Source organism: Haemorhous mexicanus, chromosome 7 (genome assembly GCF_027477595.1).
Source record: "Haemorhous mexicanus isolate bHaeMex1 chromosome 7, bHaeMex1.pri, whole genome shotgun sequence".
Lineage (NCBI taxonomy): Eukaryota > Metazoa > Chordata > Aves > Passeriformes > Fringillidae > Haemorhous > Haemorhous mexicanus.
In genome coordinates this window covers 25,713,254-25,738,996 of record NC_082347.1, presented here as the reverse complement: position 1 = coordinate 25,738,996, position 25,743 = coordinate 25,713,254, and the positions used below count along the sequence as shown (strand labels likewise).

Genomic DNA, 25,743 nt, shown 5'->3' with positions numbered 1-25,743 from the left:
ACACGGCCCGGCCCGCCCCGGCACGGCACGGAACGGAACGGGGGGCTGGGCTGGGCTGGGCCGGCCGTGGGGCCGGGCAGCCCGGGCGCGGTGATCAGGCCCCGGGCAGGGATTCCTGCCGCCAGGGGAGCAGCGGACACCGGCGGGACAGCCCCGAGCTCAGCGCCCCGCGGTGACGGGGAGCGAGGGCACGGAGCTCCCGCCCGGGTGTTCCGGGCGCCGCCGGGATCGCGGGTGCTTGGCCGGGACACCCGCTCGGCAGCTCGGGGATGCCAGGCACCGCTCCGAGGTCACCAAGCCAACAGCCTTAGTGCTGGGAATGAGACATTGGATTCCTGTGCTTCAGGTGCTGGGTGGAGCTATTGCCTCCCCACCGAGGGCAGAAACTCTGCTTTTGTAGTACTGCCAAGGACGGGCTTGTGGCAGGCAGTCCCGTGTGGGTAGAATGGAGCAGGCACTCAGGACAAGCTAAACTCACTGCAGCAGGCAGTACTGCCCTTTGCTGTCTTATTGAAAGGGTTGCTCAAGCCCGTGACTTCTGTTTTTCTGTCTCTTTCCAGTCACTTCTTGTGTTTTTCCTGCAAGCTTTCAGAGGTTTGCAATGCTGGTAGTCTGGCCTCCTTTGTAGGGTTAGAAATGACGTGATGGAGTTAGTTATCAATATGTGTTTTCATCTTTCATGTTTTGACATGATTCGATTGCCTTGGGAGGACCATGGTTGCAATAGAGCTGGCATTTTCATTTTAAACACCATTTTTCAGTGGTTTATGACTCAGATTTTCAAAAACCCTTCAGCTTCTCTACTGGTATGGCTCTTAGCTGCAATACATAACATCAACAAAAAAATAGCTACTGTTTTAAATACTTCAGGCTTCTAAACCACTTCCGGATAAACCAAAAGTACTGCTGACACACTTTTAGAGATGCTGCCTTTGGAGTACCCTTGAACAATCCACTTTTTGCCTTCTCAGTGGCAGTAAGGAATACAAGGAAGGAGAGGCATCTATCTTGGATGCAGTGCCTGGGTTACACGTCTCTGGTTCCTACTGGGCAAACCCAAATCAGCGTGTCTGTGAGGCTGCTAATTTTAGCGGAAATTTGCGTGCGGGCAGGGGTGGAGTAGGGACTGCAAGCAATGGGTCCAGATCTGGATCATTGCTGCAGCAGAAAGCTTGGTAGAATTGTTTCCAGATCCATCATGTGAGGGGATTGTGTTTTGTCCTAAAATCAAAACCTTATGTGGCTGGGCCCTCAGCAGGCATTGCTCGGGGCTCAGTGACACCTCGGTGTGCCTCTTGCACTATTTGCCCGATACCTTCCTCTGATGTCACTCTAGTCTGTGGGGTGCATGTGGTTTGCACTCCTCCCTGCCCCCAGGGTGTGATGACTGTGTGCATGTAGCTTTGCGGTGAGGTGTTTTTGTCTTAGGTAGGGAGCTTTGAGAGATGTTTGAGAAGCCACCAGATTCATGTCAAAACAACAGCATCTGCATGTGACTTAAGTCTTACCTTATGTAGTTAATAACTGTAGTTGTGGGGGGTTTTTTATATATATAATGAAGAAAGAGAAATGTGTTTGGAGGACTTTTTGTTGTTTGATGAGGAAAGAAGGCAAAGGACTCTGCATGATTTAATGTGAATCAAGTAAAAGCTGCTTCTAAACATTGTTTATATTTACTTCTTATCTAGGTCTGCACAGTCACGCATTCTTTAATTGGTAGCTCTGTTTTGTCCATGAAGCAAGCATGCACATTTTCCTTAATCTAATTGGTGGATGTTGTGTCATTTTGCTTAAGTTGACACCCCTATGTTCGTCAGCAACTTTTCTGCTTCTTTCCTCTTGCAACAAGCTTTTTTATCCACAAAGATAACTTGTTCCTTAGTTCCAGAAGGTTAGGCTGGTTCATTTAGTATATGTCCATTTTCTTCCTACAGTTTGACTATTCTGGCTGTGAGAATAGTCAAATAGTTGGTTTCAGTGAGAACTATAAGGCCAGTGTTTTCATCTTTGCTCTGTTCCTTGTGCTGCAGCAGCTTCTTTTCAGCTGGTAAAAGTGGCAAAGTTGACTCTTTTCTTTACTCACCCTTCATCTAAAGTTTAATTCTTGAGTCAGCAGCGGCCTGCTAAGCAGTACAGGCCCTGCAGTTTGTCTGCCAGCAGATGGCCTTGTGCCTCGCCTAATGTGGGAACACGGATCAGGCTGGGGCAGGATGCAACTCGAGGAACACACACTTTTTCCCTCCTTTGCAATTCCAGCTTTAAAAATGTAAGGTTCTGGAATTAAAGTGAATTTTATTTATTTATTTTTTTACTGTGATTATTTGATTTGTGTGTTTTTTTGCAATTCCAGCTTTAAAAATGTAAGGTTCTGGAATTAAAGTGAATTTTATTTTATTGTTTTTTTTACTGTGATTATTTGATTTGTGTGTGTTGCGTTTCTTTTTTCCCCCTTGTAGTTGTTGTCCCATGTCACAGGTACACTGGTCATAGGAAATTCTGCTCTGAGCAGAACCACCCAAGGAATAATTTTGGACACACACGGTGACAGTGTTCTTGCATTTGGTGTTTCTGAGCTGGAATCATTATTTACACCTTAACTGGCATCAAACCTTTTCTTCCCTCTCCAGAAACCTGCTTACACTTAAAGAAGCTGATGCAGTTGAAGTATTATGATATTGTGGATTGCTAAGATTGAGAAGGTTAACTTAGTTGGTCTCTCCAGGTGAAGAAAAATTTTTCAAGGTGTAATAAAACATAATTGAGGGCCCAGAGCCCTGTCATTGTATTGGTCTCACCTCAGAATATTGAATTCATATTTATATTCTAGAGGGAAAATAATGGGGGAGGGAGCATAAGACCTGACTTGCTTTCTACTACATTTTCCTCTGTTAAATTATTAGAGATTCCTTATTTCAATTTTTTAAGAAAATATTTGGTTTAGATTTGTTTTGGCATATATGTAATCTTTAGCAGTTCTCTTGTACTAAGACTGGGCAATTAGATGAATTGTGTAGTATAACTTAACCAAAGTAGGTCTGTCAAACTTAAATTCTCAATAATTTTGACCTAAAATATATATTAGAAGACCACTGTTGGTTTGTTTTTTGGTTTTTTTTGTTTCAGTTTCTGTCTTTTGTTTTCTTTTGCTTTCCTGTTTTGCCTCTCCCCTCCCTCATGTATGCTCAAGAACAACCAACCTTTGTTGGTTGTTCATGCCAACTTTTGACTTTTTGTTCAAGTACTAGAGTGAGTGATCCATTACTCATGCAGTTCGATGGTATCTCCTTCATCTTTGAGTCAAACCTCTTCAATGATGTGACTCATGTCACAAGCATCAGCTAACACTATTGGGAAATGATCAGAGTGGCATCAGTCTTTAAATAATCAGCTCTTGCCCAGTACAGTTTTATGATGCTTGTATTGTTTTCCAGATCCTCTGTGAAACACTGGAACAGTGACCTTGCTGCACCCTTTGCATTATGGTTTCTTAGACCAGAGAAGATCTATCACCACTGTAAATCTGGCTATTTTTTGCAGTGTGGTGTGGCCAGATTCTGACAGCTGAAGGCTGCCCTTCTCCCTTTGTTCACAAACCACTGTGAACCACTACTTCCAATCCCCCGGGGTGTGCAGTGCAGTGAAAGGTTCTTGGTCAGGTGATGTGGTAGTGAAGCGGTTTGTTGGCCCTGACACCCTGCTCTGTGTGTGGAGAAGCTGACATGACAGCGCAGAAGAGGGAAAGCAGGGTGTGACCAGAGAGGTTTATGGACCCTTTGTGGGGTTTTTTCGTAAGGGTGCTGCCTGGTGTTGCATCAAATCACAGATCAGGGTGTTCTGGCATGCAGTGTACTCCTTCTAGAAGTAACAGTGATCTGATATACCCTCCTGTGGAGCCATAGATGCTACTGTTTATCTGAAAAACCCCACACTAGCAAGAAAACAGAATGGAAACAAAAAACCAGCCTAGAACAAAGCAGAGTGGAAACAGAAACTCATAGCAAGTGACTTGTGTCCTCTAGCAGTTCTCCTCTGGAGAAGGTGATAAAGGAGAACTGGCCATAAACCCCGTCATTCTTAAAGAAAATTGAAACAGACACGTGTCCTTTTTCTCATAATTTAACACTGACACTACCCTGGATCCATGCTTTTGTTCAACAGACCCAGTTTGATGACGTCAATGCATTCTTCACAGCAGGGAAAAAAAAAACCAACATTTTTCAAACAAACTGAGCATTTCCTTAGACTGGAAAAGCAAACTGGCAGGATGCCTGGTGGCTCCTACAGCCAATCACCATAACCTTACCATAAATGTAGATGTGTTTCTGTCTTAGGGTTGATTATTGACTTTATTTTAGACATGGGACCATCCTGTCCCAGTCCTCTGTGTGTGCACTGTACAAGGGAGTGCTGAGGTTCTAAATGCTGCATTATTTACCAAATGTTTTGCATATTACATGGACTGACATAAAATTTGACTTTGTGACTTGATAGATTTTAAATGCATCTGTTTTGCAGACCTCTGTATCCATTCAGATCTCGCAGCAGGCAGCTTTGTTTCAGAGGCTGGCTGGTGATATTTTGTCTTTTTTTTTTCAAGCAAATTGGTCTTAGTTGTTTTTTGAAGATGCTATTACTAAGATTAAGCTTTATACTTTCAAAGCTTGGTGTACAGTAAATGCTAACTATCAAATGTGTAACAGATCAGCTGTAAAAGTTTTGGAGATAATGTGCTAGGGATGCTAAATGTTCTTCAGAGGTGAGTGAGGGAGTATTCAAACATTTTCCCTTCAGGTACTGCCTGGACAAGGCACCCACAATTTAAATTGTGAGTTTCTTCCATTTGTGAGATAAACCTAAGGCTGAATCCTTGTGGTAAGGATGAAAAAGGAAAAAAATCTATGCAGAAATGTCTGGAGTTAAAAGGTAAATGTGAATAAAAGGAGATCTTTAGTTCTGCTTTTGACCTTTAATCTGAAGATGGCCTTAACAGGTGCACCAGATGGCTTCATTTCCCATGTTGAGTAAATGATGCTCAAAGAGCCACCCTTCAAGGAAGTTTTCCTTATAATTTTAAAGAAAAGAAATTTTATTAAATGTGGTAGTGAGGAGGAGAAGCTAAAGGAAACATTTTAAAGGATCTTAGCATGCTGTAGTTTCTGATATTGTAAGAAATATTACAGTTTTGGAATTCAGTTTCACTGTTTTGCTTTGCTCTGTCATGCTTCTCTTCCTGGGGTATCATCTGACAAGTGAGACTGGCAGGCTTAGATAAAAGCCGTGTCTTGTGGCTGAGACTCCAAACGCTCTTGTTTTGGTTTCTTTTGATATCACTTAACCTTTGAAATCCTTTGGGGGTGGGGACCACACAGCAGTGATGTGAGAAGCCTTATCCCTCCCACTAACATCTGATGCAGCTTGGCATCCACTGTGACATCAGAGCCAGAGCAGCACGCAGTGACCTTACTCTGGGTGTTTGTCTCCGGGCACAGCTGTGTGCTTGCCAGCAGGACTTGTGCTTCAGGTAGATGCTCAACAGCTAAATCCTGGTAGAGAGGGGCTGTTGTGGTGGGAACAAAGCTTGGAGGTCAGGGGGTTATCACTGTTCCCTGCCTTCAGCAACTCCCCCACTTCTACCACACATTTGCACAAACAGAAGAGAGGCCTGGCTAGCTGCTGAAGCTACAGGAGTGAGTCATATTTTCTCTATTCAGCTGCACAGCCCACTGCATAGTAAGATTTTGTGTAGCAGATGGATTGAGCATGTAGTACAGCCTGATTTATATTTCTGTCAAAATGCAGTGGATTGTTTTCTGTTGGTGGTTCTCATCAGCAATTAAATGATGTGCTTAGATAGCTGTGCATCTCTAAGGGTGGTCATAATGAGAAGGAATGCAGTGGTGTTAGCTGTCTGAAGCAGTCTGTTCAATTCCCAGATAAGACATCAGTTTTATTTCTTGGCTGAATAATTTCTCAAATACTTCTTGGAGGCCAGTACTTTGAAAGAGGCATCCTTTCCACACTGCACAGTAGCTGTCTCTCCTGCTGTCAGCCAGCTCAGATGCAGGAATGGGATGAGGGACTGCAGAGGGATGGACAGCAGAACATGCATTTCTGCTTCCCTGGAATGGGCAGCAGAGTCTAGTGGCAGTGCAGGCCATGGCTCTTAAAGGCACAGCCTTCCCATATGTTTCTCCCAGCTTGGGGATCCTCCAAAACCTCCCTGCCTGGAGGCAGCCAGCTGAGAGGAGAGCACTTCCTCAGCTTCATATGAGAAATGAAGAGGAAGTCACATGCCTTTGCTATTAGTGTAGGGAAGTGGTATTACCTTCTGGAAGTAGAGGTTTTGGACTGAATTCTCATTTTTCATTTATTCACTTCAGATAGTCATGATTTTTTTTTTTTTTTTGAGATCAATGGTAATTTTGATATTGCCTTGACTGAAGCTAAGATTTCACTACCTAAGCATAAAGTATATGTAAAGATATGTTATATCAATACCTGGGATGTGCCTCTCATGGGGAGGCAGGGCTGGCCACCAGCCCCTTCTCCATCAGCTCCCTGAAGAGGCAGCGTGGTCTGTCCTGCACTGGGCATGTGGCAGAGCCTGGAGTGTCACAGCTTGGTGCAGTGAAAGGCTGTTGGTACATGGAGCTTTTTCCTTTTCCTCACAGCTACTGCCCCACTATTCCTGAGTGACCTGGTACAAACCCCAAGTTTTTTGTTCAGGGGATCCCCCTGAAAAACAGAGTCTGACAAAGACAAGTTACTAAAGGATAATAAGTTATTAAAAGCAAGGTGATAGGGAAGGTTTAGCCCTCATGAAAACAGTAGCTTGTATTGTATGCAGAGTAAAAGAACACAGATGTTAGCCCTTTTCCCCAGTTGTGGTTGTCTCCTGTTCCTTCCAGCCCCTTTTCCTGAGAAGGCCTCACACACTTGCAGCATGAGTGGTGTTCAGTCTCTAATGCAATAAAGTGCTATAGCAACACAGTTTTATTTAAATGCAATTCAGAAAGGGGGATGTGTTTGTGCTGAAGATCTGCTAATTGCATCATTTTCTCCTTGTATTAAACAATGTGTCCATGCTGTGTAGAGTAATCACCATGCAGGGAAATGATTTATATTGTATTGAAGAGGTCTGAGCTTTTGACCTTGTAAATGAATTCCCAGAGACAGCTAAATACAATGCAGTGAGTAACAGGCTTTAATTAGGAAGCTGGAAGAGTTGTACACAGTTCTGGTAGCCTGATGTGGAAATTATCCAGGTATTTTCAGGATCCTTGTAGAGTGGTGTTTTGCAGCAGTGAAAGGAGTTACTATGCCTTCAATAAGTTGCTAGCAAGGAGCTGAAAGAAAGGGAAACTCGGGAGGTACTTACAGGACTGACAACGTGGTTGAAACTATAATTCTGAGACTTGTCTTTTTTTTGGTGATGTTACTGCCTTGCAAGAAGAACAGAAATGGATCAAAAAGCAGTTGAGTTTGCAGAAATCTCAGGCTAGACCTGTGTCCTGACAGCTTTCATCCCCCTTGAGACCAGTGGTACAATAATTGGTCCTGAAATGGGCTGGAATGAAGAAAAGCTTTAGAGAATTCTGAGTTTTTCCATGTTTCAGGAGCACGGTTGTGTTTGCTTCAGAATGATGTATCTAAGTCTTCCTTACAGTCATAAAAGGAAAGGAAGAAAATTTTGTTCTTTGGCCTGTAAGGGAGTTTGAGCATGGGAGTTAAAGCTGGGCATGTAAAACACATTTAGTGGAAGAGGAAAAGAAAAGCCTCAGTTTGATTGGAAAATGCTTTCACACTTTCAGAAAACCAATGAAATTATTGAACAGAAATAGCTCATTATCTGTACTTTTCCATAGTTCTTATAGCTCCCTGTAAGAAAGAGGAAGAAGAAACAACCTTATGTAACTAAGATGCATCTGCAAAGCAAGGACCAAAAGCCTGCCTGCTTCAGTTTTCTTGTGAGGCTTTAGTATCCTTTGGGGAGCAGTTTATAAATGGAATATTCTAGAGCATGAGACACAGCTGCGTGCTAAGTGACCAACCATCATCAGCTGTCTGTCTCCTGGAGCACCACACTCTGTAACAGGAGGATGTCCCAGGGCCAAGCAGCAGCCAGGATGAGTGCAGGGAGGTGTGACAGAGCAGGTTGGTACAGCACATGGGGCACAGGAGAGCACCAGAGAAGTCCTGTCCTTCCTACAAGTTGCAGTGGGTTAGGCACCAAGTTCCTGGGTGTGTTTTCATCAGCCAAAATGACCTTCAGCAAAAGTGCCATGGGGGCATGGGTTGGGAATCCTTCTGCACAGGTCACAATGCAAAGAGCCTTCTCCTATTATAAATTCTCTATTTGTTCTATAATGTTATCCCATTATGAATAATTGTCCTATTATAAACAAGATTCTGTTGGAGAGAACTCTGTTTTATCTTAGATCTGTAATGTAGGTTGTAGCAAGTTATCAAAATACATACGTACTCACACAGATTTTATCTGTGACCTTTTTCTGTAACTTATGTTATTGTTCAAATCACTGATAAAGGCATTAAAGTGTATAGCCAGTGCTGGTCCCACAGAATTCCACCCACTCAGCAGTGATTTCCCTGCACTCATGTGCAGTAAGGCTTCAGAGGCAGCTCTCATGCTACTCTGTATATGTTGGATCTGCAGTTGTTTGGTTTTTTAATGTTTTAGAATGTAAAGGGGTTTAGAGGGCTTTTACAACTATGTTTATAATAATCCTCAAAAAAATTTACAAGAAGTCATTTTTATATAGCCTAATTCTCAATGTTTATTATATTTTCTCCTTTTATTTTTGTTGTTTGAATTCTGTATTGGCAGCTGTGATAGGTTGACTTAGAGTGGTGTGTTCATCAGGCATGTTTGTAATTAGCTACTTCTTGTCATTGTATACTGGAAGTTTTTGTTAAGCTGCCTTTCTCCCTGGGGAAAACCCCACAAGCATTTTTAAGGGCTAATAAAAGTAAGTGTTGATTTTTCTGGAGGCACTTTGGCCTCTTTGTAACACCTGTGTGGATGCAGGCAATTCATGCTTGCTGCGATGTCCATGCCCAGCTTTATTGATGGGTCTTTTAACGTCCTCTTGCAGTGGAGTTGAAATCAAAAAAGCCCCAAACAGATTTTACAAACTTTCGAATTGACTTCTGACTTCTTTTTTCTGGTACAGAAATGCACATGTATTCAATATGACCGCATTTGCCACATTATTTTTTACTTTTACAAATAGCAGCATACACGTTCATATAATGGCATGCCAATTCCAAAAGTAGGTTTCCTTTTTTTTCCTTTTTATTAAAAGTATGTGTTCACTTTAGTCACAAAGGTGATAGAATTCCCCTTGTATATTTTGTACATTCTTTGGCTTATTGCCACTTAACTCTCATTCCTTCACTGCTATTTACTGGTTCTTGTGAAGTTTAGAAAGAAAAAAAAGTTCAGCTGTGCTCTCAGCTCTTTGTAGGTTGTGCTGAGTGACTCATACAGAAGACAAGGAAGTTGCAGTGTGGCCACATCTCCTTGTCCTGCCCAGCAGTGACACTTAGACTCTGAATGCTCTAAACCCAGTGCCAGGAGCAAGAAATGGAGACCAGGGCTGGCCCTTTGGGAGAGGCAGGTACCACCTTGGTGACATTTGTGGTCAGTGACTCCACAATTCGCCATCATCTAGAGCCAAAAAGTGAAACTCTGGCACTACAGCAAATTATTAAATTTGCTAGTGAAAGAAATGACCTTGTTGAGTCTGGGAAGTTTTGTGGAGGAAGGGCGCCTGGACCCTCCCTGTCCCACGCACAGGCGGTGTAGGTCTGACTTCCCTAGAGGTACAGCACTTGTTTGCAGCAGCGCTGGGGTGGGAAGATGTCATTTACATTTTGACGAGCTTGGATAGCTTGTTGCTGCAGAGGTTCTAATCCTCACGGGGAATCTGGCTCTTGAGAGCTGTTTCAATGTAACATTGTTGGGAGGCCTTACCTACCTACAGTGCAATTTTGGCCAGTTATGTCAGTAGGAGCTGCGACCCAGCTACTGAGGGGCTGCTGAGAGTTTGCACACAGTGGGTCAGAGCTCTGCCCTGGCCAGTGGCCTGGGGGCTTACCCAGGATCTCTGCTGGATTTGCAGCTCTTGGGATACACAGAGTTCCTTTGACTATCTTTCTGATAGATTTGTTGCTTTCCTTGTGACATTAGGGATGTCTACACCAGTTAGATTCCGAGCCATGGGAGGAGCCTCGCACGCAAAATGCAGTGCTTCTTTCTACAAAAAAAAAAAAACAAAAAAAAAAAAAAAAACAAAAAAAAAAAAAACAAAAAAAAAATCTTTAAGGGCATTCAAAACTAGTCAAATTTATGGAGGGAAAATATTATATATATCTGCATCTATTACGCATGAGGATATGGGTACAAGCTCCTCTCTCAAGAAATCCTTCTGCTTTACATAAGGAAGGAGAGAGGATATAGGAAGAAAATGACCACTGTAGGTGTCCCATTTCTTTCCAAGCATCTGCTATCAGGAAATCTCAAACACAGGATACTGAGCTATATGGATATCAGCCTGACCCAACAGGTCTTGTGCTTATGTGCTGTTTATTTATCTAAGAAGGATGATGGGGGAGACATAATCTCATTTTTACTTTGAACATGTTCCTTTGATTTCGAATGAAGGATAATTTTGCCACATTGCCATAGAGGAAGATACCTTGTTAAGAAGATGAAGGAAGCTTGTGAATTAACATTCTTCATCAGCCTACTTAAGAGGCCCAGATGGCAAACACTGTCTCCTCTAGCTCTTGAAGAGCAAAGGCAAAACTATTTTCCAAATTTTAAAGGTTGAAAACTGCCATATTTGAAAATTATTAGAGCAATTTTATCTTAGTTAATAGAGAGGGACTGGTGCAGGAGCCTGACAATCACAGAGAAAGCTAATCTATGGGTCTGACAGTTTATGGTTAATCTGACACTTTACAGATGCTTACTGTGTGACAGCTGTAATGAATCAGGTTATTAGAGTGACTTTCTGCTCCCTAAAGCTTATTTATTCCTGTCTTTCTCAAAATAGGGGGTGGGGATGTGTAAAGCCTATCAATGAGATAGAGGAGAGGGCCTGAAGCCAGACAAACCAAAACATTTAGAGATTCTGCTAATGTTACGAAGATGAAAGGAATCCCCAAATAAAAGGGAGCCAGAGACATATTTAGCAGAGCCTCATTCCTAAACAGCCAATTGGTTGGAGGCAGGAAGGTCTCCATGCACATCTCAGAAGTTGTTTTCCCTTATAAAGTAAAGCAAAGGGATTACTTTATTCACATTCTTCTATAGACTGGGATAGGCCTGCAGCTTCTGTCCTCCTTTACCAAAAAAGTATGGCATCTACCCACTGGTGCTGGGCCTCTGAGCTGGCATTCTTGGGGCCAGCTGGAGCCCATTTCCTAGGCATGGGTGGATCTACAGCCCCTGCTGCCATGAAGTCCCAGGCACACTTTGTGTCCATATGACAATCCATAGTTAGTGAAAAGAAAGAGCTTAAGGAAGGTGTAGCTAAATTTCCACTGATACATGGAAAGATGCTGGAAGTCAATAGAAGAGTACCCAATGTGCATTGGAGCTTTGCTGGTATCTCTATTAAGAGATCGGGGAAAAGCTACTGAGGAGAGGGGCAAAATTAGTTTTCCTCTTCTTTTTCTTTCTGTGTTTGTACTCCAGACATACTCTTGTGATGCAGACTGCAAAAGGGTTTAGCATGGAAAACCTAAGAAGCTCTCAGGGGAGTTAAATAAAAACCATAGGTTTTGGCTATGGATACAAAGAACAAGGACCTTGGGAATGGACACACCAGGCAAACTGTGCTGTGCAGTTTCTGTACAAATGAGTGGGATAAGGACTGAAAGGCAGCAGAAGCTTGTGTTGGAAGTGGCCTCCAGAGGGAAAGCTAAACTACTTTCAGGAATGGTGTTTTGTTCTTTTCCTTGAAAGAACAAAAAAAACCCCAAAGCCCCACTCCATATATATAGATATATTTCACATGAGCTCTTATTTGTCCATAGCTGCAGAGGAGGGTTCAGAGCTTTGACCCCCAGCATCTAGGCTTGATTCTCAGACTTTTTCTACACAATTCTTTTTAGGTTCTCATTCATGTCTCATGACAAGTTCATTCTTCCCTCTCCCCTTGCCCCTCTGTCAGTGACCTAAGTTACTGAGAAGAAAGGTTTAGGCTACCAATGCCATTTTTTTCACAAGAGCTTTTATGTACAGAAATATTTTTGTGATCATAACTTCAGCATGGAGCACAAAAAAGAAAAGAAATTCTTTTATTCTCTAAAGTCCTTGGAGCTGGACTGACCTAATTTCCTTGTATAGTTCACCTGTTTGCCTTCCTTCCTTCCTGCTCTGGCATTTTCCATAACGTCCCACTGCAGAGAGAAGCTGCCTGCTGAGCAGTGCTCTTCATTGTGCTCTGGAGCTGAGGCTGGGCAGCACCTCTGCATTTTCCCTCTGCTGTTGCTGTGTTTCCATTCACTACTGCTCAGTCAGCCTCTGGGCTCACTTCTTCTAGTCTGCCTGTGCCTGCCTCTAACTAGCATCCTCCATAGGGCAGCTCCTTCCAAAGAACTGCTGTTTACTCTGTATCACCATATCAACACCTGCCTGCTCTGAGTGAGACTCTGTATCTGTCAGCTGTATCTTTTTCACAAGCACCCTGAAATCTCCGGTGCCCATGGCAGGGAAGGTGATATGTGATCCCCACCCAAACAACCCTTCCTGAAAGCAGCCAAGGGGCTGCTGCTGCCCCCACTGCCACCAGCAGTGATTGTGGTGTGCACTAGGGTAAGGTTACAGGAATCATGATGAAGCTTAACAGAGGTCCAGTCTCTGATATCTGCGTGGCCATTGTCTCCTTTATGTTCACAAAGGTAGAAAACTGTTGCCTGTATTTCTAGCTGTGCCAAGGAGCAGCGTGGATGATGTGCCAGCTCTGCTGAAGGGTTGTTTACTTGGCTCTGCAGTCTCACTTTTGCTGTACCCACTACAGTACAATCACCACCAAGTTTTCTTTGGGATTGTGAACTTCTGCTCAGTAAGGCAGAAAGTTAGGATTTTTTTGAATCTTTGTCCCAGTCTAAGTATTCAAGGATGATGTTTCTGAAAACCTTGGAGTGTTTTTTTTCTGGTCTAGATAATTGATGTTTGTATTGAAATCAGACGTGATACTGCATTGAAGGGTTCTGCTGCGTGAAATTCCCCTTCCCCCTGACCAAGGTTCCCTGATCTGATACCATATGTTCTATATGAGGTATGCAAGTTTTCTCAGCTATGTGGTTGAGTGTTGTTTAAAAACTAAGAATTTGGTTTTGGCTGTCCTTTGAATGTCAGTTGGAGATATGCAAAAAAGGGCCTGTTTAGATCCTTAGTTTTGGGTTGCTTACCTCAATGGGTATTTTCATTTTCTTGCCCTTTTTCTTTTTCTTTCCCTTTTTCTTTTTCTTCCCCCCCCCCCCCTTTTTTTTTTTTAGTATCTCTGTCTTTTTCCCTGATGATGGAAGTGAAATAAATAGCTTTTGCATGGTTCACGTTCCAACACTTGTTAGCTTCTGCTTCTGACTCTCCAAAGCAGTTACATTCCTTAGAAGTTCCTTTCCTTAAAAGTTAAATTCCTTTTGGTGTTCAATCCATAATTCTGCCTATTTACTATCTCTGCTAGTAGCTTATTCCTTAAATTTTCACATTGGAAAAACTTTCACTGTGGTTTTCTGGGAGGTTTTCTTGCATGAAAGCTACTCAGCCAGCAAGCACTCCATAAACAAAGGCACGGTGCCTCTCCCTGTTGTAACAAGACTTGCAAAGCAAGAATCTAACTTGGATTATCACATCTCTCTTGGCTTGTGTGCTTGGAGAACTTTTGAATTTGTAAGGAGTTAAGGGATGCTGTTTCTTGTCTGTTGTACAAACTTAATGACAAAACATTGTTGGCTGTGAAAGGGCTGCTTCACCAGAATTAATCTGTCCACAGAACAGTTGGCTACAGCTGTAGAAATCCAGGCCTGTGCTGAAAATAACTTGTACTGTGAGAACTGTTCCTTTGTTTGCTAAAAGTGTGTTCAGTGAAAAAGATAGCTGGGGTTATAAAATTCTACAACTTTATTATGAACAATTTGGGATGTGAGTTTCTGGCAGTCCAGATTTGTGGGCGTCAGTGGAGCAGCTCTAGGGCAAATTTGGCCTGCAGAGCTTAGAGCTGGAAAAAAAGGTTTTCAAAGAAAAAGAATGGATTCTAACCCATCACAGACCAGAGAGGATCATAACAATCTTTCAAATGAACATTTTCACAACCTTCAAGGACTTCTCTGTGAATCTTGTACAACAGCCGGTACTTTTTTTACTACCCTAAAGGCTGTGGGCAATATTTCTTATACAAGCAAAACTATAAGCTTTTAAAGAGACTTTGTAGAAAAATTGAGCAGCTGTGTAGCTGGCCAAAATTATTTATTCATTGTTTTTATCAAAATTTTCAATGACAACAAGGTGCTTGTTTAAAAAGACTTTCCCTGTTATAAGTGACTGCTCTTCCAATTTCTCATTCTGCTTCTTGGATGTTACTGTGAGGTCCTGGACCTCTCTTATTTGAACACATGATCCTCCTGCCAGAGGATGTCTACTGTGGGCACACTCTCTCTGTATTTTAGCAACTCTCCTGAAGTTTTAAAGTGTTTATCTTACACAGCTGAAAGTCTCCTCCTGTTTCATGAGCTCTACACTGGAATGCAGTGGAAGAGACCCAGGGCCTGTGGCCACCCAGATTAGAGTTTTTTGTATTAAGGTCCCTATATGGTTTTGTTAGAGACTTCAGCTCTGTCTCTGTCTGTCTCTGCTCCTTGTTTGGGAGGCTAGTGGGAGGAGAAGAGCTGAAGGGGCTATATAACCTCTGGGGTTGCAGATACACAGTGTACCACCCTGGAGCAGCCATCCTCAGCCAAGCACTGTCAGGGTAAGTGGCACGGAACCAATGGCATGATTTACAGGTTACTGGAGTATTGCAATTAAATAATGCCAAGTGGAAGCTGTTCAGGAGGAGGTACTGCTGTGCTGTAATTTGCTTAAAAGACTTATTACAATTGAGTTGAAAAAATGCTTGTAATATCTATACTGAGTTGTCTTTATTTTATACTCTGAAAGGAAAAGTTCTACCCTAATAATTTCACTGCTTCTACCAGCACTTCAGCAAGCGTACAAAGAAATGGTTTGTGTAATGCCACTGCTGGAATTGCAGATATACTCTGGTTTAAATGAACCTGTGTGACATTGGGGTGTTAGTTTGGGACAGAGCTCCTGATGGGGTGTGTGGTAGTGTTTCTTAGCAGATTTGCTTCAGTGCTTTGAATCAAGTGTGAGTTCAAAGAATGTTTTGTGGAATGTGACTGCAGGAAGAGCTGGAAGTATGCAAATCAGCAGTGTCTAATAGGATAAGTGAGGATGCATGTGTATTCATCCTTGTCTCTATGTATATGAAACTACTGTTCTGTAAAATGCCAAACATTCATTAACAAACAGGCTACACACAGCACTTGTGGAGCTGGAGTTCTCTTTATAATTTATTGGGGAGATTGGGGAGGTGATTGATTATATTTGCATGTAAAGCAGGGAGAAGAAAGAGGCTAAAGACTGTACTGTTTACTTGGATGAAAAATTTCCTTTCTTCCACAGCACTCAGTGACATTTGCTGCTCTAAGATCTTGCTACTGCCTGCCATGGCAGTCCTGAGCTGTAACTCATTGGTTGGTAGCAGAGCCCTCTGTCTGATTTTTTCAACATTTTGTGCTTTATTACTAAATATGGTTTTCATTTAGAGTCCACTAAGCTCAGAAATGTAGCCTCTCCTGCCCCCTTCTTCCCCTCCCCCAAGTGATTTTTGGCATTGCATTAGCTGCATTGGTTTGAACAACCCCCCTGACCTCAAAGGCTGTTCCAAAAACAGACGGCTGAAAAGCATATTTCCTAATTAGGAAATGGTTTGTCCAAACCAGTCTGTTCATTCATGCTAGATAACAGTTGTACTCCATTCAGTAAATATTTTAATATAAAGAGCCTAAGGAGTGTAATAAATGAAAAAATTGCAACTTACTTTCCTTCCACAGTTATAATGATAAAATACCTGGAATGCAGTTAGGATTTCCCTATCCTTGTCTTCTCCTGGGAGCTCTGCCCACGCAGCCTGCAGGAGCAGGGCTGCAGCCATGTCTCGTGGCTGCCTGGCTGGGGAGGGACAGAGGATCTCAAATGAAGCATTTGGGAGAACTGTCTGTGCTTGTTCCATCCATTGCAGAGGCTTAAAAGATTGTGGCCTCCCTTGCTCACTGGCCATGGCTCTTGCTGACCCCATTCTCATTTCTGCCTGCACTTCCAGTATTCCTGCAGCGGAAGGTTTTGGAGACTGCATGTGGAGCCAGCTGGTCCATGGATGACAGCTGTCTCCCTTAGCTGTTAACACACTGCAATTTGTTGAACTCTGCATGGAAGCCCAGGCTTGGAGTGGGCCAAGTGATTCCCTACCACGCTATAAATTGTGAGCAAATAGATCTTCTTGAGTCCTGGTATTCAGTGCTTGTTTCTATAATTGACTTCAATACAAAGCCTTCAAAGCATTTTTATTACCCATATTATCTTCCTGTTGCCAGAGGAAGAAAACAGTTTCTTTTTACTGAGCCAAGGAACCAGCATAAATTGTTCTGTCACTCTACAAATGTAGTTTATTAGCTGCTTTGAAATGATGATAGACATTATGGCCTCTTTTTAAAACACATGCTGTCTCTGACTTAATTTTAAAGGTGGGTTTAGTTTTCTGACTGATTAGGGGAGAACTGGAAAAGACTTGCTTCTTTTTCTTTTCCCCTTTTTAATTTGGAAAATTTCTACCTTTTTAAAAGGTTAAATGTAAACTTAACTGGCCATCTTCACCAGTGGATTAATATCTGCACCAGGAAAACACCCCTGGAACATGCATAGCATTTAATATAGTTGGTTTTTGGGAAGCCCAAGACTAGAATGGGAAGGTGAAGTGTTCTTACCTTTTATCAGCTATCCACATGTGTCAGGATTTTGTCAGGGTGATAGAAAAGCAGGAGAAGTTGTGTTGAATTCAATGCAAATGAATCTTTGTTTTTGCAGCTGTCGGTCCAGTGTTCTCTTTTATCTCCCTCCCTCAGCCGTGGATTTCTGAGACCAAATTTAGATAAACATTTGCTGCTCCCTGATCTCTCTGCCCATGCTGCAGGGCTGGAAGTCTCCTCTGGAATTCCCTGGATAATCTCCAGTGCACACAGGCATGGTTGATACCTCTCATGCTTTCAGAAGGAATCCCATTCCCTCCCACAGCTCCGCAGTCCTTGTGATTCCCAGCTGAGGCCATTCCCCTCCTTGCAGGTCCTGGTAGCCAGGGTGGCTCTGCTACCTGAGTGTGATTTTGGTTTTGACTTAGTTCTTCCCTGCTGTTTTCACAGAGCTGTTTTCTGTCTGGAAGGCCACAGGCACTGCTGTGGAAGATGTGTGAGGAAGAGGACAGCACTGCCCTTGTTTGTGACAATGGGTCGGGGCTCTGTAAAGCCGGCTTTGCTGGAGACGATGCTCCAAGAGCAGTTTTCCCGTCCATTGTGGGTCGTCCCAGGCACCAGGTGATGAACTACTTTGGTTGTTCCTTACTGGGCTTGTAGAAGGCTTTGCTGCCCTGTCCCCAGCTCTTCAGCCAGGGCCGTTTGTGTTTGGGCTAGTCCAGCCTGGGGTCATCTGTGTAACACTGTATTTCCAGCAGCACACACTCCTGAATCAAGGGAGGTCTTTTGCCTTGTAAAGGAATCCTTCTAAAATTTTTCACTCCCTTCTATGCCATCATTTCCCTTCCCCTTAATTTTGAATCACCCAGAGAACTTGGTGAGTAAAATTAGGTTAAAGAAACCCAACCCAAAATCCAAATAAGCCCATCACAGGAAGATCTGGAAATTATGACTGCTCTTAAAGCTGATAATAGGTAATGTGTGGAAGACTAAAGGAGGAAGCAGAAGTTTTCAGTTAGCTTTCTCCTAACCTTTCTGACTTTATTCATTAAGCTGTACCAGAAATGGGTACCTGTCTAGGGTTGAGTTTCCTTAGCTTCAAGGTTTTCATTTGAGTCTATGATGCATTCCACTGTATTTTAATAGTTTGCAGAATAAATTTATTATCTAAGCTGTTAATTATAGAGAGTTTATGAGACAGATCACCATCAGCATGAATTAGAGCAGCTTGTCTAGGTCACAACAAACTAATCCAAGTAATTAACAGATCCACCTAATTGCTTCTATGTCATCCAAGGCCCTGGTGGAAAGAGGCAGGCTCTTTGCAAGATGAAAACTTTATATACCCAGCAAATGCATTTTAAGTTCTCCAGGATTGGAGAAATACCTGCCTTTCAATATAGCAACTAGGACTGGAGGGCTAACTGATGCTTCTGGGAATTACCATAATTTGAAAAGCGCATTCAAATGCCATCATCTGTAGCTAGTGTAAATGATAGTAATTGCTCAAAACCAAACCATATAGTTACAGTGGAAATAAATACAGATTTCTAGAACCTTTCTTTCCTGATCATTTAGGATGCATCATCTCGTTAAAATTTGCAAATCCAGGATGCCTGTTTTTTAAGACATGGATTTAGAGATGCCAACGTTTGGAATCTCTAATGACTAAGTTCTGATAGGGGTATTATGAGCTTAGAGGATCCTACTATATTCTATTTTTCTTTCATTATTTCTAACTTTAACATAGAGACTAGCGTATATCCAGAGTAGTTTCCAGCTTCTGGTCCTTCAATAATTTCTACAGGATCCATGAAAATATCTGTAAAGAAGTCCACACAGTAGATTTAAATTGTCCATCCCTTATTACAGTATTATGGCATTCAAACAGAGGATTAAAAAATGTTGAAACTGAAGCTTTGGGAAATGTGTGTATCACTCGATCTTGACCCTTAGATGGCACAATATCACTTTCTGCTTTTACTTCACTTTGGCAGACTGTTCATCCCTAAATAATAACAAACATAAAACAACTCAGTTTTCCCACTTTATCTTGATGCATTTAATATTGTACTTGTTCTGTTTACTTAACTGTAGTGGAAATATGAACTCCAGAGAGTTAATAATGAAACATTTAATATTGGCAATTTAAGAGCAACAGATATTACTCCATTTGTTAGTATTAGTAAACTATGTTGTAACTATTATAACTAGCAACTGGATTTGTTTCACAGCTAATGTTCTGTCTACTTTATGACACTTTTCTCTGAGAGACTAACACAATTTGAATTATTTTATAGGGTGTGATGGTTGGTATGGGTCAAAAAGACAGCTATGTGGGTGACGAGGCTCAAAGCAAGAGAGGAATCCTGACCCTGAAATACCCCATAGAGCACGGCATCATTACAAACTGGGACGACATGGAGAAGGTATTTCAGCTTTGAGAAGTCAGTGTGTACTACTGGTAAACAGAACTATGTGAACCAAATATTTACAGAATATCCACTAAATTTTAGATGAAAGTGTCATGCTACCCAGTACGGTTCAAGGAGAAGCTTGTTAATAGCCAAAGTTAACGTGCATCTAAAGCTTGAGTAGGAGTACATCAAAATTGTAATTAGGAGTTCTTTTACTCCAGCCTGATCTTTGCTAGTTATTGAGAAGGGGGCAGGGGAAGAGAGAAGTGAAGGAAGAAAGAAAGAGGAATAGATCAATTTGCTAGTAAAAAAAGGAATTTAAGAAGGTATCTGTTTCTGCAAAAATGCAAAGCATGTATGTGATTCTGATGAGAAGGGCAGTGTTTATACACATACCTTTTAATTCTGGGAAGATTAGCAATATTGCAGTGCAATGCATCCATTTCAGAGCCAGTATTTGACTGAAAGGCTTCCAGAACCATGTTTATAGTCATAGTCTGTACAGATAATATAATTTCTAATTCTAAAATGGTATCTCCATTTAATGTTTTTCTGTGAAAATAGGGATATTTGGAACAGTCTGGACATCCCAACACACTGTAAGTGTGTGGAGTCACCCAGCACTTAATGACTCTCAGTATTGTAGAATTTGCTTGAAAGCAAAATCTTTTAGATGTCAAACATATCAACCAGTCCCTAATGACCACCAGCTTGAAAACAAGCTTAGGAAAGACTTCTTGGCCTTCAGACTGAAATCTCAGGTTGTTTTACTTCTGATCAGTGTATTAACCTCCTCACTGCCTCATTTGGCCTCAGATTTTTACAGCTTGTAGGAACAAATTGTGTGGAGATGATAAACACAAGTTGACTTTCAACATCAAAAACCATTTATCTTCATTTGTTTAATTGAATTTTTGGGCTGGCCTGTACAAACTAAAAGAGGAAACTGTCAAGAGACCTGTTATCTATTGAACTCTGTGTATGTTTTCTTAGTTGTTCTGGAGCTGTTTCCCTTTCAGTCATATTTGAAATAGCATTGCTGGAACCAAGCGTGTCCTGTTCTGTCTTTTCTGTTGTAAGAGTACTGTATTAATTTTCCTTATGTGTCCTTAAAGTAAGTCATATATTTCTGGTAGTAAAGCCTGAGGATGGTGCTTTTCTTTCTAGAGTTGTTCTGGTAGCCTCTGTGAAAGCAGTAAGAACAACTGCATGAGAAACATCACCAGCCTCTATCTAGAGCTGTAAGCAGAGTGCTGGAGCTCAGTACCCGTCTGGAAGGGTGCTGAGCTGCTGACTGATGGTGTTTATTTCCCTTGGCTTCTCTCATTATCCTCAGATCTGGCATCATTCTTTCTATAATGAGCTCCGGGTTGCGCCTGAGGAGCACCCGACTCTGCTGACTGAAGCACCCCTGAATCCCAAAGCCAACCGTGAGAAAATGACACAGGTGAGCTCCCACTAAAGCTGTGGAATAGTCCAACCTTTTCATTCAACAGGATGTGAATGTCATCCTTCCAGTTAGTCATGCTGTCCAGCAGTCTGTGTCTCTCTGTTATGGAAGATGGAAAGCACATAGTGACCACCTGTCATATTTACATAATATTACATATAGTTTAGAAAATCACCGTATCCACGTTGAATGTGAGCACTCCAGTCTGTCCAAACTTTGTCATCCTAATCTGTTTTTATGCCCAGGCCTATTACAAAATTATCTTTAATACGTGCCTGTGACTATATTAATATTATAAAGATACAGGCCAAATACAGGGAGATACCTTACAGGACAAAATATTTTTGGATTTAGATCTTGTATTTTCCTTTCTTGCTTTTACCAAGCATAGAGAAATATGAACATCTTGCATTCTACCTCCTTTTAAGTAAATTGCTTCAACTAAGCTAAACCCTTCAGTGTTAAGATGATTATTTTAATTGCATTTCAGATTATGTTCGAGACGTTCAACGTGCCAGCCATGTATGTAGCTATTCAAGCCGTTCTGTCCCTCTATGCCTCTGGGCGTACCACAGGTAAGCCTCAGGGGAACGTGGCACAGGTGCTTGCAATGGTTCCGTGGGAACCATTGGATGGGAATGAACTGCATGTGACTGTCCCACAGGGATCGTGCTGGACTCTGGGGATGGCGTCACCCACAACGTGCCGATCTACGAGGGCTACGCCCTGCCACACGCCATCATGCGCCTGGACCTGGCGGGCCGGGACCTGACAGACTACCTCATGAAAATCCTGACGGAGCGCGGGTACTCCTTCGTCACCACTGGTAAGGGCACGCCGCGGGCCGAAACGGAGCCTTCTTCACGGGCAGTGTTTCTGCTGGCCTCAGAAGCGCCATCAGTGGTTCTGCAGTTGAACAGGCATGGGAAGGTCTCCAACATGAAAGTCCCTCGAAAGACTAGCAGAGGATTTCTTTAAAATACGGGGAGGGTGTTGGAGGGTGAAAGGGAACAATCAGTCAACATGTCTGGGTCCTTCCTGAATGCCATTTTAAAGACTGAATCCTCTTTACAGCGGAGCGTGAAATTGTCCGTGACATCAAGGAAAAGCTCTGTTACGTGGCCCTGGACTTTGAAAATGAGATGGCCACTGCTGCATCTTCCTCGTCTCTGGAAAAAAGCTACGAGCTTCCTGATGGTCAGGTGATCACCATTGGAAATGAACGCTTTCGGTGCCCAGAGACCCTCTTCCAGCCATCTTTCATTGGTAGGTTCAGTGACTCTTCTGCCTTGGTAAACTGCACAGAAACACCAAGTCCCTATTTCCTTTCGCTTGCGCCCCATCACTAACTCACCCAGACCTACACACGAGTGTGTGAAGCACCCATTATAAAACAGTCTTTTAGAACAGGTCTATTAATGTGGTGGGAAGAACTTCACATTAAACAATTAGCCAAAATGCTTTCCCAAAATAAACCCACAATGTTTATTCCTGCCTTCTGGCATTGGGTCTGTGCCATTTTGTATGTTTGAATGTGCTTGCCAGGAGTGGGAAGAGGTGGGAGGGGCATGCAGGCAGCAAGACCTACTTTTATTTTTCCAAAAGACTGCTCCAAATCCTGAATCCATGGTTCACCGCCTTTTCAGAGCAAAGCCAAGATGATGCCATGCTAATCAACATCCATGAAGGCAGATTTGCAACTAGGTCACACAGAAATCCAGTGTCAGTTCTGCCAATAGGCAGAATTTCAACTCAGTGATAAAGCAGTTGCATAGCTAGAGGTATTAGGACACATTTTGACTGTTCTGTCTCTGAGTTGACTTAATTTGAAAAGGGGAAAAAAAAAAAAAAAAGGAAATAACCCGAATTATTCCAAGACCATATAAGGAATTCTTAGGACAATTGAGATTGCCTGCAGAAGCCTAGTGGAAACTTTGCTATTCCACACCCCCAACTTTCTTTTTAAGGAGGACTTGCTGTGTGTAATGGCAAGAGGAGGGCTGTACACCAAAGAATTCTTAAGCAAATAATTTAGGCAACTGCAAAATGACTTTCCAGATTTCCAAAGCTCTGAGACTGACGTCTTCCAAAGAGTGACTAAACAGCATATCAGTTCTGCATTAACAATTTTAAGTCTCCGTATGGAGCAGCTTCCACAGTGTTCTTCTGTACCTTCCCCAGGCATGGAGTCTGCTGGCATTCATGAAACCACTTACAACAGCATCATGAAATGTGACATAGACATCAGAAAGGATCTTTATGCCAACAATGTGCTCTCTGGAGGCACCACAATGTACCCAGGTATTGCAGACAGGATGCAGAAGGAAATAACTGCTCTGGCTCCTAGCACCATGAAGATCAAGGTATGTATGGTGCAACCATTTGTAGATTATATGAACTGGCATTTACAAAGTACTCAAAGATCTAGTGAAATGTGCAACACTTTACAAAGTAAGTGCTTTTAACACATTCTGAATCACATCTGGATTATCTAGCAAATAATCACCAACTGGTAACTTTGGTGCTGGAAAAAGAGAGCTTTCTCTCATTTCCTTGCTCAAGTTGATTTCAGTCAAATGTCCTAATGTGGCCAACAAACAGCATGAACCCAGAAGCATAAATTCTCCTGCTGGGGCTGTATGTGAACCTCTTCAGCCCTTCTAGTCTGATGGACACAGGAAAGAGGAAATGCTGGTTTTGTCTTTGGCTTACAAGTTTGAAAGAGACCCTGAAAAACTACTCTTTGTTCTGCTGCTTCAAGTCTTCTGTTCTTTGCTTTACAAACATTTTATCAGCTATACCAAAAGTAGTGCTCCATAGGTCATTGACTTTTTCAAGCCCACCTAGACTGTCATGATGTTTCCAGTGCAATTATCTCCCCTTTTCTCATATACACTCAGGAGTACATGAGTGCACCAGGGATAGGGGTCACTGAGGAGGCTGAGTCAGGCAGAGAATTTGAGGGTATAGATTTATATAACAAATTCTAAACTTTCCTGCTTGCAGCAATGGATAGCACAAGCACATAGGTGCAGTGTTTTTGTTAATATCACATATCACTGCTTTAGTATTTTTGTATAAAAATGTATTTTATTCATAGTAGACAGCTGTACTTCATTTTTTATTTCTTAAACAGATCATTGCTCCTCCTGAACGCAAGTACTCGGTCTGGATTGGAGGCTCTATCCTTGCTTCCCTCTCTACTTTCCAGCAGATGTGGATCAGCAAACAGGAATATGATGAAGCTGGCCCATCCATTGTTCACCGCAAATGCTTTTAAATTGCTTTTAATTCGTATCCTCTTTAGTGTGAATGTATTCAGGGAAGTACATTCTTATAGTTTCATTCCATAAATACTTCATCGTAATTAATTAATTGGATACTGTGTATTTCTTAAAATAAATTTTAAATATGCTATGAAATTGCTGCTCCTATTTAAAACAAAAACAAAAGCCACGCCATGAGTGTGTGGAGATGCCATTACAGCTGGCTTGAAGCTCCATCTTGTGACATGAATTTATTATTACACTCCACTGGGCTAGAAAGAAATGGTGGTACCTTTAGCTTGATGACACCAGTGCCAGAAGATGCTCACTTGTCAGGCTGCTTGTTCTCAAAGTTTAGCCTCAGAAAACATTTTAATCTGCAGACAGAACCAGCCGTGGTTCTAACAAAGTTCTAGGCAGTACCAAAGGAGCACGGCATCTGTTCAATATCAGGAATATCATGTTCAATATCATGGGCACGCTGCTTTGCATCTGCTCTATCCAGGAATATTATCTATCCACATCACTTACTTCACAGCTGTCATGCTGGAAAAGCTAATTTCTTACAATTCATGGCCCAGGGGTGTATACGTACCACAACAATCCTGTGTTTTCTTTAAAGAAATAAAAACTGTTCCTTTGGGAGCATATCTAAACACTAAGAGTAGGTCAAACAAATGACTTTTCATTGTATGCCCTCAGGATGAGTGCAGACTATTATTTTTATTTTGTGATTTCTAGCAAGATCTGAAGGGTAATTAAGCTGGCTTAATATACTTTCTTTTCAGAACTTTTTTTAAAGGGGGGAGTAATGTGTTCAAAGCAGCTAAAATAATTTTGACCATTTTCTTTTTCTGTGATTTTTCTGATTCCATTTATAATCTTAAACACATCAGCTAGAAGTATATGCTTAGAAACTGAAGCCAGTAATACTGTCTTAGAAGTATATATATATGAATAAAAAGAATTCACTGAGACAGACCTGGAAAAGGTCACTTCTACTGAACTTGCTGCAATCTGTATGCATTAGAATTCAGGATAAAGGATGCTATTTATTTTTGTTAACCTATTTTCCTCTCTGAGCTCAATAGTTTACCTCAGTTGCCTGTTACTTGTTACCTTTCAAACTGTAAGCTCTTTGCAACAGCACCTGTTATTTACCATGTCTTCATAACCCCAGGGTTTCAGATCTTGTCCAGCTTCTGACTGTTAGCACATGTTGCAAACCTCTTTGTACTAACCTTATTATTTAAAGTATAGGTCATCTAGGTTCTTGGAACAGTTACTAAATAAACTCTTGTAAAAGAAAATAACTTTGTATGGCTCTTTCTTCTAACTCTGTCTAGATCTTTTTATCTAACTCTAGATAGATTGAGGAAATCCTTTTCAGGATAAGAAGTGTCTTTCAATTTAAAGTTTCTAATGGCAGGTTGCTGGAGAAGACACATTTCTCCAAGGGACTCTGATGCATCACTACTATCTCAAAATGGTGAGGATCAGCTCAGGTAAAGGATTTGGATATTTCTAAGTATCTTCTGCTTAATAGCTG

General features: G+C 41.9%; 1 protein-coding gene across 1 annotated transcript; it reads left to right on the top strand.

Annotated features, from left to right (window-relative positions):
- The first annotated feature begins 14,854 nt into the window (after positions 1 to 14,854).
- ACTA2 (actin alpha 2, smooth muscle) lies at positions 14,855 to 25,507 on the top strand. The gene is made up of 9 exons (XM_059851561.1): positions 14,855 to 15,002; positions 17,512 to 17,682; positions 19,362 to 19,490; positions 20,815 to 20,925; positions 21,419 to 21,503; positions 21,593 to 21,754; positions 22,003 to 22,194; positions 23,110 to 23,291; positions 24,065 to 25,507. Exons 2-9 carry the CDS (start codon positions 17,554 to 17,556, stop codon positions 24,206 to 24,208), a joined length of 1,134 nt encoding a protein of 377 aa, XP_059707544.1. The 5' UTR covers positions 14,855 to 15,002; positions 17,512 to 17,553; the 3' UTR covers positions 24,209 to 25,507.
- Positions 25,508 to 25,743: the final 236 nt, after the last annotated feature.